Source organism: Opisthorchis viverrini (assembly GCF_000715545.1).
Source record: "Opisthorchis viverrini unplaced genomic scaffold opera_v5_18, whole genome shotgun sequence".
NCBI classification, from domain to species: domain Eukaryota; kingdom Metazoa; phylum Platyhelminthes; class Trematoda; order Opisthorchiida; family Opisthorchiidae; genus Opisthorchis; species Opisthorchis viverrini.
The window spans coordinates 294,758-307,114 of NW_008751674.1; the positions used below are offsets into that span (position 1 = coordinate 294,758).

At 40.2% G+C, this 12,357-nt stretch overlaps 1 protein-coding gene across 1 annotated transcript; it reads right to left on the reverse strand.

Moving 5' to 3' along the window:
- Positions 1 to 51: 51 nt before the first annotated feature.
- T265_01628 (hypothetical protein) lies at positions 52 to 8,137 on the reverse strand (the record flags this gene model as incomplete). The annotated part of the gene is made up of 3 exons (XM_009165694.1): positions 52 to 220; positions 2,727 to 2,893; positions 7,688 to 8,137. 3 exons carry the CDS (start codon positions 8,135 to 8,137, stop codon positions 52 to 54), a joined length of 786 nt encoding a protein of 261 aa, XP_009163958.1.
- Between the last annotated feature and the right edge of the window lie 4,220 nt (positions 8,138 to 12,357).

Below are 12,357 nucleotides of genomic sequence, written 5' to 3' on the forward strand. Positions count from 1 at the left end.
CACTTCCATGATTGATTTAAGGGATTGCGACATAGCCCAGTCGAATTGCGTTTAGCAAATATATCGCTTGTGTGAATGCCGCGTTACATTTGTGCCATGAATTATCAACATTTGCTGGTCAAACGCAGCAACCACGACAGTCACAAATGCGGATAATTTCTTGTACAATAATTCACCACCGGGAAACGCAAGACGATATTTCTCCACCGGTCGGTAATCACTTTCACGATTTACAGTTGAAAAACGATGTTACTGCTGTTCTCTTAGAAACAAACTCAAAATCAGTGGCTACAGATTTTGAGTATGCCTTTGGTTGTTGTATCCAGTTCGCTTACGTGTTATATATTCGAGGAAGTATTTGAGGCTCATTCACTTAAATTTTTCCACCGTGTTTTAAAAATGTTGAACAGCTCGTTGAATGCTATCGAAGCGTGCCTACCATTATTGCTGAAACGGTGAAGGACTTCCAAGAATTATGCGGTTGTGTAGACGTAAACAAGTTTGTTTCACATATGTTGAACAGCTCGTTGAATGCTATCGAAACGTGCCTACCATTAGTGCTGAAACGGTGAAGGACTTCCTAGAATTATGCGATTGTGTGGACGTAAACAAGTTTGTTTCACAGGGGACACAAATCTCGATCTCGAGTCTTTATCACGACTTGCTCACACGGCTGACCGTGGAAGCACTCAGCGCACGCTAAGGTATTGTTGTACCCGTTTCAGGTAAAACGCTATAAGTGCTTTATTTCTCTATCTCTCGGGACGCGGGTGAAGCTCACCAAACATCAACGGCTTCCAATCTCATGGAGCGTTTTTGCAACCTGTTTAAACCGGCGTCCTCCATCTTCTATATTTATAGGACAAAAGAAAAATGATACTATTCATCATGGTTATCCTGAACTGCTTGCTTTGAAATTAACATCGGTAGTTAGTATTGTCCTTATGCAAACTTGATTTGTGAGAGATTTTGGCGTTTGATTTCGCCGTGTGGATGCAGGCTGCTTGGCATGAACACCAGCGTCAATCGAGTCAACTCAGCGTTCAAATAGTAAGGAATGGCGTATGTCGAATCCGTGAGATAACCGAGGCTATTCTTTGCTTAGTAATTCACCAAATCCAAGCTGCAAAATATCTTATAGTGTACTCATGCAGCTCGGTTAGCCACTCTTCTTTGTTCTACTTTATTGATTGTGCGTCCGCTTCCGCTATCGTTCAATATTATACCTAGTGAGAACCTGTAATGGAACGCGGAAACAACTCACATGCTATCTTTTAAGGTTGACTACTCCCTTTTTCAACAGTAGGGAGAAACTATATATTACGCCCCGCTGACTGCAAGTGGCATTTCTCAGTTGTAAATAAGCTAAGAGTACCGGCCAACATTTCCCAAGTTTGCGCATCACTGGTGCGCATACAGTTCACTCGCGATCTTCACATGAGCCATCACAATGTTATATAGTTTATCCGCCAGAGTTCTGCATGAGGCATGTTCTTTCTTGCGTGGTATAGGAGTAGAGTACAGTTACTTTCATTTCGTGTGTTACCTGGAGTTTCATGGACAGTAGAAAAGATCGACCGTCGACTGCGGTTCCATAATAATATTAAAGACGCCTGATAGATAAAACTGAATACCTATTCAGAATCTTTTGCGTATTTTGTTGACCAGTCGACTGCTTGGATGCTCTCTCAATCGAACTCGTCGGTGATGGTCAAAACAAGGGTTAGTGCAGATATCCTCTAACCTCCACGACAGTGCCTTCATCACAAAGCGGTTGAACTTGGTCCTAATAACGAACACTTAGTGGTTGTCGTTACTGAATCCCAATTAAGGTATCGAGAGTAAGTACGCAAATCCCCGCATGCGTCTGTGAGTAAGTATTTCAAAAAGAGCAAACTCCTTACTTTTTGTTGGCCGGTTCTGAACAGGTTATGAACTCGTCTAAAAATTTGTAGCCAATCATTTCGTTTCAGTGCACTGTTGATCCTCTGACACCTCAATCCCATGTTACTACTGTAGTAAAGTGTCTGCATATCGCACTTATGCTCCAACACGAAGGTTTTCAAATTCTCTCGTGCAATTTGCAACATTTGTGGTGATTTCCCCGCAAACGTTGATAAAACGGGGGAAGAGACATCATTAATTTTTACTTTACGCAATGCATTTTACTTAAATGTTTGCCCTTATTTTCGTTGCAACGTAGTTTAAGCTTGCGAAATGTATTTTATGACGATTATCTTGAAAATATTTTATGACGTATGTGGCTAGAGATATTGCACACCTGCAACCTATTCGTTTTTCGCTGGATGTTTTTTGGTTGCAAAGGATACTGCTTAGTTTCGGACCCGCAGACTCAAAATATCCGATGCAACTACGCTGGAGATTTCTCGGTCACTTTAAACTGCTAATAAACATCAAACAGGAAGTGTCAGGCACTTAGCCAGTTCTAGCGGATGCCAAAAAAACTGCAAGCAAAATGCAGTCCGCTTGAGACATTATGCTCTAAAAATATATTTGTAAGATAACGTCTTGCACTCTTTTTTAGAATAAATCAACACTTATGAACATGCTTCAACATCAGAATTGAAACATTCTCACTCTGACTTCAAAGAAGAACGATGAACTCCGGCCGGGTCACATGGTCCTTCTACAAATGGCGCACCCTGGCTTACTTGCTTGACGCGAGTTAGATTATACGTGGCTTCCACTGCAACGCTGAAAAATACTTTTGATATATTATTACGGTCAAACCACACGATTCAAATCGGACTGTGGGTTGTATGAGTGGCAATATATCAATCGCAACACGGATTGATGATGAGGACGAGTTTGTTAATTTAAATGGATATCGGCGCATGGGTGCGACTGACAAAACTCCCATTGCGAACAAATTCTGCTCAAATATCACGTGAGAACAAAACTCTCGTCTTTCATTTGTCTTTCATCTCACAGACCAGTGCGCCACATTGTTCGGCACGCAATGCTTATGTTGTTCCAATGCGATAACGCATCGTGATAAACATGTTTCCGCAAGTCCGCTAATTTCTCTCTCATTTAAGATTATCTTGGGTATCACACTGATCATAAAAGTTGTTTGATGTTCCTTACCTCAGGTGAGGTTTCATGTTTTCTCAGACAAATGCACGAAGAACTATAACCCTCAAAGTCTCCAACTACACGCGTGGAATTGTGACAAAGTCGCCCTGCATCTGCTTCTGCTGAGCGCTCCCACCAAGTAGAAAACACCCTGCCTTGTGGACCAAACTTTCTCTGCAAAAAAACAAGCTTGTGAGAAGAGAACTGAAAAGGGGCATGCTTTCTAGAACCCAAGAATGAATAAACAAAGTTTAGTTCAGAACTTACATGTGCGCCGATCAAGTTAGCGGCTATGCATAGTCGCATAGCATCTTGCGTTTTCAGTCATTGTTCAGTTTCTGTATTTTGCGCTGTATCCTTTTGTTTATTGTTTTCATCGTCCCATTACTTGTGTGAGCGCAAATCTTGATATGTCGTGATCAATTATTGACTAGGCAGCTCGTTTACATACATTTCAGCAGAAAATACCCGGAATCTCTACCGTATTATACCAAATGATGGAGGCAAAGCAACGAGAATATCGTCGCAAAGGATATGCGTCCCCCTACTAGCTGCGGCTTTGCGTGGTAAATGACTATTCCAACATTTCAGAGAATGCTGTGGAATCCAGTTGCATTTTGGGGTGTTCTCTTCAATAAAACTAAATAGCCAATGGGTCTACTGGGCCGAAAATCCAAACTTAATTGCCCGACATCATTGCGAAATTCATTGATGGACGTTTCAGTGCCAGCCGCAAGATTGGCTCATAGGCATGTTTGACCTGATTAAAATACAACTAAATCGCATGTAAAAGCATAATCAGAGCGGAAATTAAGTAATGACATCTACCTAGACACCACACCTCCAAAGCGGTTATTAATCCTGTTTAGTCCCTTTTTATGAGCATTTGAGGCTGATATTTATTTCAACATTGACTCAAGAGCAAACAAGCATGACACAGCTGTTGGACTATCGGAGCATTTGTGCACAGCATTTGCTCTTTGAGCACCGCCATACCGTTTAGTTTCCAAAGTTTTTTGACCGCTTGTTGATTATACCTGGCAACTCTTCAACCCATCCTTCGTTAGACCAAAACAGCACTATCTCTGCGGACACGCTTGGTGCCTGAAATAGGGACCTTATTGTCTTCATATGTCTGTCGACAAGAACAGTAAAATCATAAGTCGGGACCAGCTGATTGCGATATTTTAAAAAGTATATTTCACTAAATGGAGTATCCTTCAAACTTAAAAATTGTTCCATTAATTTGGCCGGCAGGAATTCTGTTTCTATTCGCCATCGGCATAATTTATAGCACCATCGTGGTCAAATGGTCGTCTGCTCCAATATGGCTCAGCATTTTCTGGCTTTAATGTATAACATTTGTTGAAGATTCGCCTGACAGCAACCAAAACTCCTCATTCAAAAAACGCTTGATGCTTTGCGCCAAGTGTACAAAAATGGTCTCTTCCGATGCTCTCAGAAATAAAGGAAATATATGCTTGAGCAACGATTTTTACGACTTGGCCTTTGGTCAATTTCTCACTCCGAGCAATAGCTTTTCAGCGAAAGCTGAAGGGATTCAAAGACAAACCGTAATCCGTTAGCACGATGTTGGAAAAGGTTAAGTTGAAAACGGCGAATGAAAATAAACCTGAGTGTAATGAAACTTTAGTCAGTGCTGGGTGTGTTGTTTAATGATTCGCATCTAGATGCTTGTCAAGATTGATTTTCAATGTGTTTCGAGGTCGGCTTGCCTGTACCATCTCGCAGATCAAAGTGCTTATTTTCAACATAGTTTGCAATCACGTCCATCAGTAAGCTGCTTGTGTAATCTTCCAGTTGAACGTCATCCGAATTGCATACGACCTATATAACTATCGAACCTGAAATCACGAGACTTCCTTAGGAATCTGCTACTTTGTCCTACATTTGCGCGGCACCTGGACGTTACAAAAGGAATAACCTGTAAGGACCAGTTTAATTCGTATTTACAGGTGTCACAACACAGATACAGAATATCGCAAACCAAGATTTCCCAAATTATTTGTCAAATTCAGGTCTTAATAACGGCAGTTTTGCTTTCCTTCAAATTCTATCTGATACAGCTATCATAATATTTCTTAAAGACAACCAGCAGCTGTTAAGTTACCTTTTCTACTGGCTAATCAGTGTCTTCCGGCTTAAGAATAAAGGTGATAGCAGTTAAGCAATCGGTTTCAGAGAAAGCACGTGTGGTAGTTTCGGGCCGACATTAGCTCCAACAATGTTGAAACGATTAGGCGCCATTTAGGCGACACTTCTGCAGATCACCCACGGCAAAGAAGACGTCGGATTAGAACAGTTTATTTCGCTACGCTGTGTTTCGACTTTATAATAAAAATTCCATATAAAACAGGTATTTTGTGTAACCCAGCGCAGGAAACTGATCCGATACTGACCAGCACATGGGCCTTCCTACGGAATGAAAAATAATCGGATTCACCTACGCTAAAAACGCATCAACATCCGGGGCGAGATGTTACATACAGCTCAGTGAAGCTGCTACGAACACTTAGCTCACGACTAACAACCTCCTTTATTTCTTTTAATGGTTTATTTAGATGCCAGCTCAGGCCTACCGTGCTCTTAACCAATGAAGTTAATCGGCGCAAGACAAAAATCAATAACCTCATTGTCTGCGACTACACGTCCTGCAGCTCAACAAACGTCAGAATAAACACATTCTCAACAAATTAAGCCTTGATATTTTTTGAGGGAATCAGCATTACAATGAGGGACGATCTTCAACGAGAAACTTTGGTCCTAAAACGGCTTTATTTGGTCCCATTATAGCAGTTCTGAGCGCCATTTGATCTGCCGAAATTTCCGAGATTGACAAAGTACGAAGATCCAAGAAGCGTACACATACTATCTATGTCATGCACCAGCAAACTTCGCGAAAGTTACTGTGGCTTGCTGAATGTCACCAGGATTTGTGACCTATTCGTCGTATTTCATTTGCTACCTACATATATTCCAGTCATGTGTTCCGGAAGAGGCGAGCAAATTAGGGAAAACTGACGAGCGAAAAACAATGGAAAAGAACTCGGAACATACTCTGAGATGATTACGCTGAAATGTGAAATGTGTTCTTGAACAAACCCTGACTTTTGGTAGCCCACATTAAAATGCACTGTATATTCACTTGGCGTAAGTGGCTTCGTGCAAAGTTCTATCACCCGATCACTGTATCAAACTTTTACTACACTTAGCTGGTACCAATTCATTAGTTCCTGATTTTGCTAACAATTGTTTGCCAGAAACTTTTTGGATAGCAATCAATCCTCTGGAAGCGTTCCGTACCGCACCAACTTTTTTGGCACATTTCTGTGGAAAAAACGTGTTTGTCCTACCGTGACAACACGTTTAGCGGCGTGAACATTTGATGCATGATTAGCAGATGTCTAAATACTTGGTGCAATACTTCACTATGGGTTCCAATAGTTTCTACCTCAAAGCATGAACATTTATCGTACACCGACGAAAAATTTTGGAGTGCACTGTAGTTTATACATCCGAACCAGTCCGATTATAGTGCACACATGATGTGGAAAGAACACTAAAATACTTTGGAATATTAGCTGAACAGAAAAATTCACAAAACGCGCAAAAGCTTTTCGTTTTTGCCATTACGGTCCATATCGATATTTCCTCAGTGAAATCTCTATCCTAAGGAAACACTGCGCGAACTGAAGATCTTCGTACGGTTGACTACAAGTTAACATCATAAAAAATCCTATATAATGTGTATACTAATAATAAGATTAGAGTAAGAGAAAACGCGTGAAATTAAATGCCGGAGGCTTCGTGACGAATTCAGTTTAAGACCAAGATTACACTCAAAAACACTCGACGTGAATTCTGTCTTTTTCTTGCAAGTACATGTTAATTGTAGGGCCTCGCAGCACAATATTCACTTGATTTGCGTTTGCTTAATTCAACTTTCTGCATCAGAGTTATTAAACGTCGTCAAAAGGCAGTGAAAGTGGCGTGAACTCTGTTTATTCTAGCATGCATATCTGACAGATTCGGTTGACGCAGAGTTCACTTTGGCACAGTTTTACCCAGGCATTATTTCTCTCGATTTGCAACCGTTGCAACAGCGAGTTGTCCCACTTTTAGTGGAACGCTGACCTACGTGCCACATTCAATATTTCCCGTTGCATGTGCAAGGAAGCAATCAAGTGATCCGAATTGTTTAGTCGCTCCCATCGGGAAAATCTCTAGGAGCTTTACCAACCACGCTTACCCTATTCAGGAAAATAATATCAATATAAAGCGTAAAATCCTTTCTCCTCATCACCTCTTGGATAAAGGCAGGCTCTTTTAACCAACCTCGCATGATGTCAGTATTCCAGCGCTACCTAAACGACGTCTTTACTTGACACATCTCCAACGCTTTGAGTTTAACTATTAATGAAGAAACTATTATATAGTTAAATACCATCTGGTTTGAAAAACCGAAGGTTCAACGTTGTCATTTTGAGCATACATTTATTGTGGAAAAGTTTGTGGAATTTCGCAGAAAATCGCAGTCCAACGTTCGAATCCAAATAATTTAGCATTTAACAGTAGAAAAGCCTATCTGACCCAGTCGATCATCAAATATTGTGTGAAAACTTCGAAGTATTGACAAGCCGATTGTCCATTCCAAACCTTGATAGTTGGCAATATAACTCAGCCCATAGATGCTGTAGGTGGGCTTCTGAAATTGACAAGATATATGCTCAGAACTCAGTCTCATTTCAAGCAGGATTAGGTAGTGTAAAAAATGTTGACTCACTGAAGCCAAAAGATCTTTTGCTGGAATAATAAAAACACGTCTACCGAGTGTTATTTTGAGATCTTTTACCAGTGGTAAATCTTCCGGCCGTACGTGGAGTAGGCCTTGGCCTCCGTCTTTGATTTCGGGATTTTGAAGAAGCAGTTGTAATTCGCCCGACGGTATTGTAGTGATAGGTGCCCCGGTGTCGACGACGGCAAAACACATTTCACAGAGTGTTTGCCCACCGTATTCCATCCTTGTACAAATCAAGAAAAAACACCGGTGTTATTTTAACCAGCAACTACCGCAGCATATAATAACGGCCAGCTAAGTTGTGATGAATTTTTGGCGCGAAAGCATAGAAACGAATTATCTTTTCGGCTGATCAATGAATTGTGTGTTTTGCTGATAGCGCATCCCTTATTGTGTCTAACCACCTATTCATTTTTCAACTCTTTGACACATACTACAGACCGTATTTTAAGCCCGTCCAAACTGATTTAAAGGCTTACATTCTGTTGATTGTTTTGACAGAGCAAAACACGTCAGCGAAAATCTTGACTAGTCAACTGAGTTAAGCAAAACGTCTGACGACCAATATCATACTGTCATTAGACTAGCATTTTTTTACTCACTGAATAAATGCGGTTTTAAAGCATACACACGATGCCTGACCCCCGACTCTATTTAAATGGAATTTGCAAATTACAGTTTTAGATTCTCAAGGCTTATTGGGTTACAAAATATAGTGTTCATGATCCATCCAAACCATCCTACCAACAAACAGTTAAATATTTATGAAAAACACTCATTTCGTCTATTGCAAGTAATCACATCATTTACTTGCGATCTGTAGTCCTCGGTGATGGTAATTTAAGTGAGGTCTAACTGAATAATTTTGTTAGGTATTCCTACTGTAGCTGTATATTGTAGCACACCGGCGCAAATCATTTTACCGCCAAAAGTGCATTGTTTTCATGAAACATGACCAGAAAAAACTCCAAACGAACCGATCTTTTTTCATAACATTGGATTTGACTATGTTTGATAGCATTTAAATCAGGCCACAACTGATGTTCATGACTTTCCTGAATTTGGGTAGATAAGCCTCGAATCGGTTGAAAAGATTTACAATAAAATTCCCGTACACGAAATGGAAGAGTTTAACAAATAATTACTTATTAATAAGAATGTTCCATTGCCTTCCTTCTAATAATGCCACATAAGTAATTGCTCCTTCGTGGTATTCTGCCGGTATTCTTCCAAGCGTTAGTTCACCTTGCCCGAACCAAGATAATCCGCGTGTGCCAGCTTGACTGTCAAATTATAAACGGAATGTCATAAAGCATAATGGCATGTTTCTTGATAAACGTCTCAAAACGATCAGACACTGTCGTCGCGCACCGAAGTCTTAGGCAAATCCAATTGAAATATCTCAGAACACGAGTTATCTTGACGCTACATGTGGTACACCACTTTGTTCCCCGAGTTGTAATGTGAGCATAAAAATACCTGACTTTTCATTTCATGTGGAAGTTGACGAGACATTTCAGACAGTTTAATTGTCCGTTGACGATCTTATTGTAGCATTCCATCTGGAATGACGTTAGATTACTGACTGACTTGTTGGGCATATGATGAAATGAAGTCCATATCGATATTTCCTCAGTGAAATCTCTATCCTAAGGAAACACTGCGCGAACTGAAGATCTTCGTACGGTTGACTACAAGTTAACATCATAAAAAATCCTATATAATGTGTATACTAATAATAAGATTAGAGTAAGAGAAAACGCGTGAAATTAAATGCCGGAGGCTTCGTGACGAAAAATCTTGCCGATATATGTTGGTTAAGAATTCAGTTTAAGACCAAGATTACACTCAAAAACACTCGACGTGAATTCTGTCTTTTTCTTGCAAGTACATGTTAATTGTAGGGCCTCGCAGCACAATATTCACTTGATTTGCGTTTGCTTAATTCAACTTTCTGCATCAGAGTTATTAAACGTCGTCAAAAGGCAGTGAAAGTGGCGTGAACTCTGTCTATTCTAGCATGCATATCTGACAGATTCGGTTGACGCAGAGTTCACTTTGGCACAGTTTTACCCAGGCATTATTTCTCTCGATTTGCAACCGTTGCAACAGCGAGTTGTCCCACTTTTAGTGGAACGCTGACCTACGTGCCACATTCAATATTTCCCGTTGCATGTGCAAGGAAGCAATCAAGTGATCCGAATTGTTTAGTCGCTCCCATCGGGAAAATCTCTAGGAGCTTTACCAACCACGCTTACCCCATTCAGGAAAATAATATCAGTATAAAGCGTAAAATCCTTTCTCCTCATCACCTCTTGGATAAAGGCAGGCTCTTTTAACCAACCTCGCATGATGTCAGTATTCCAGCGCTACCTAAACGACGTCTTTACTTGACACATCTCCAACGCTTTGAGTTTAACTATTAATGAAGAAACTATTATATAGTTAAATACCATCTGGTTTGAAAAACCGAAGGTTCAACGTTGTCATTTTGAGCATACATTTATTGTGGAAAAGTTTGTGGAATTTCGCAGAAAATCGCAGTCCAACGTTCGAATCCAAATAATTTAGCATTTAACAGTAGAAAAGCCTATCTGACCCAGTCGATCATCAAATATTGTGTGAAAACTTCGAAGTATTGACAAGCCGATTGTCCATTCCAAACCTTGATAGTTGGCAATATAACTCAGCCCATAGATGCTGTAGGTGGGCTTCTGAAATTGACAAGATATATGCTCAGAACTCAGTCTCATTTCAAGCAGGATTAGGTAGTGTAAAAAATGTTGACTCACTGAAGCCAAAAGATCTTTTGCTGGAATAATAAAAACACGTCTACCGAGTGTTATTTTGAGATCTTTTACCAGTGGTAAATCTTCCGGCCGTACGTGGAGTAGGCCTTGGCCTCCGTCTTTGATTTCGGGATTTTGAAGAAGCAGTTGTAATTCGCCCGACGGTATTGTAGTGATAGGTGCCCCGGTGTCGACGACGGCAAAACACATTTCACAGAGTGTTTGCCCACCGTATTCCATCCTTGTACAAATCAAGAAAAAACACCGGTGTTATTTTAACCAGCAACTACCGCAGCATATAATAACGGCCAGCTAAGTTGTGATGAATTTTTGGCGCGAAAGCATAGAAACGAATTATCTTTTCGGCTGATCAATGAATTGTGTGTTTTGCTGATAGCGCATCCCTTATTGTGTCTAACCACCTATTCATTTTTCAACTCTTTGACACATACTACAGACCGTATTTTAAGCCCGTCCAAACTGATTTAAAGGCTTACATTCTGTTGATTGTTTTGACAGAGCAAAACACGTCAGCGAAAATCTTGACTAGTCAAATGAGTTAAGCAAAACGTCTGACGACCAATATCATACTGTCATTAGACTAGCATTTTTTTACTCACTGAATAAATGCGGTTTTAAAGCATACACACGATGCCTGACCCCCGACTCTATTTAAATGGAATTTGCAAATTACAGTTTTAGATTCTCAAGGCTTATTGGGTTACAAAATATAGTGTTCATGATCCATCCAAACCATCCTACCAACAAACAGTTAAATATTTATGAAAAACACTCATTTCGTCTATTGCAAGTAATCACATCATTTACTTGCGATCTGTAGTCCTCGGTGATGGTAATTTAAGTGAGGTCTAACTGAATAATTTTGTTAGGTATTCCTACTGTAGCTGTATATTGTAGCACACCGGCGCAAATCATTTTACCGCCAAAAGTGCATTGTTTTCATGAAACATGACCAGAAAAAACTCCAAACGAACCGATCTTTTTTCATAACATTGGATTTGACTATGTTTGATAGCATTTAAATCAGGCCACAACTGATGTTCATGACTTTCCTGAATTTGGGTAGATAAGCCTCGAATCGGTTGAAAAGATTTACAATAAAATTCCCGTACACGAAATGGAAGAGTTTAACAAATAATTACTTATTAATAAGAATGTTCCATTGCCTTCCTTCTAATAATGCCACATAAGTAATTGCTCCTTCGTGGTATTCTGCCGGTATTCTTCCAAGCGTTAGTTCACCTTGCCCGAACCAAGATAATCCGCGTGTGCCAGCTTGACTGTCAAATTATAAACGGAATGTCGCATAGCATAATGGCATGTTTCTTGATAAACGTCTCAAAACGATCAGACACTGTCGTCGCGCACCGAAGTCTTAGGCAAATCCAAATATCTCAGAACAGAACACGAGTTATCTTGACGCTACATGTGGTACACCACTTTGTTCCCCGAGTTGTAATGTGAGCATAAAAATACCTGACTTTTCATTTCATGTGGAAGTTGACGAGACATTTCAGACAGTTTAATTGTCCGTTGACGATCTTATTGTAGCATTCCATCTGGAATGACGTTAGATTACTGACTGACTTGTTGGGCATATGATGAAATGAAAGCAACCGTATGAGTAGTGCA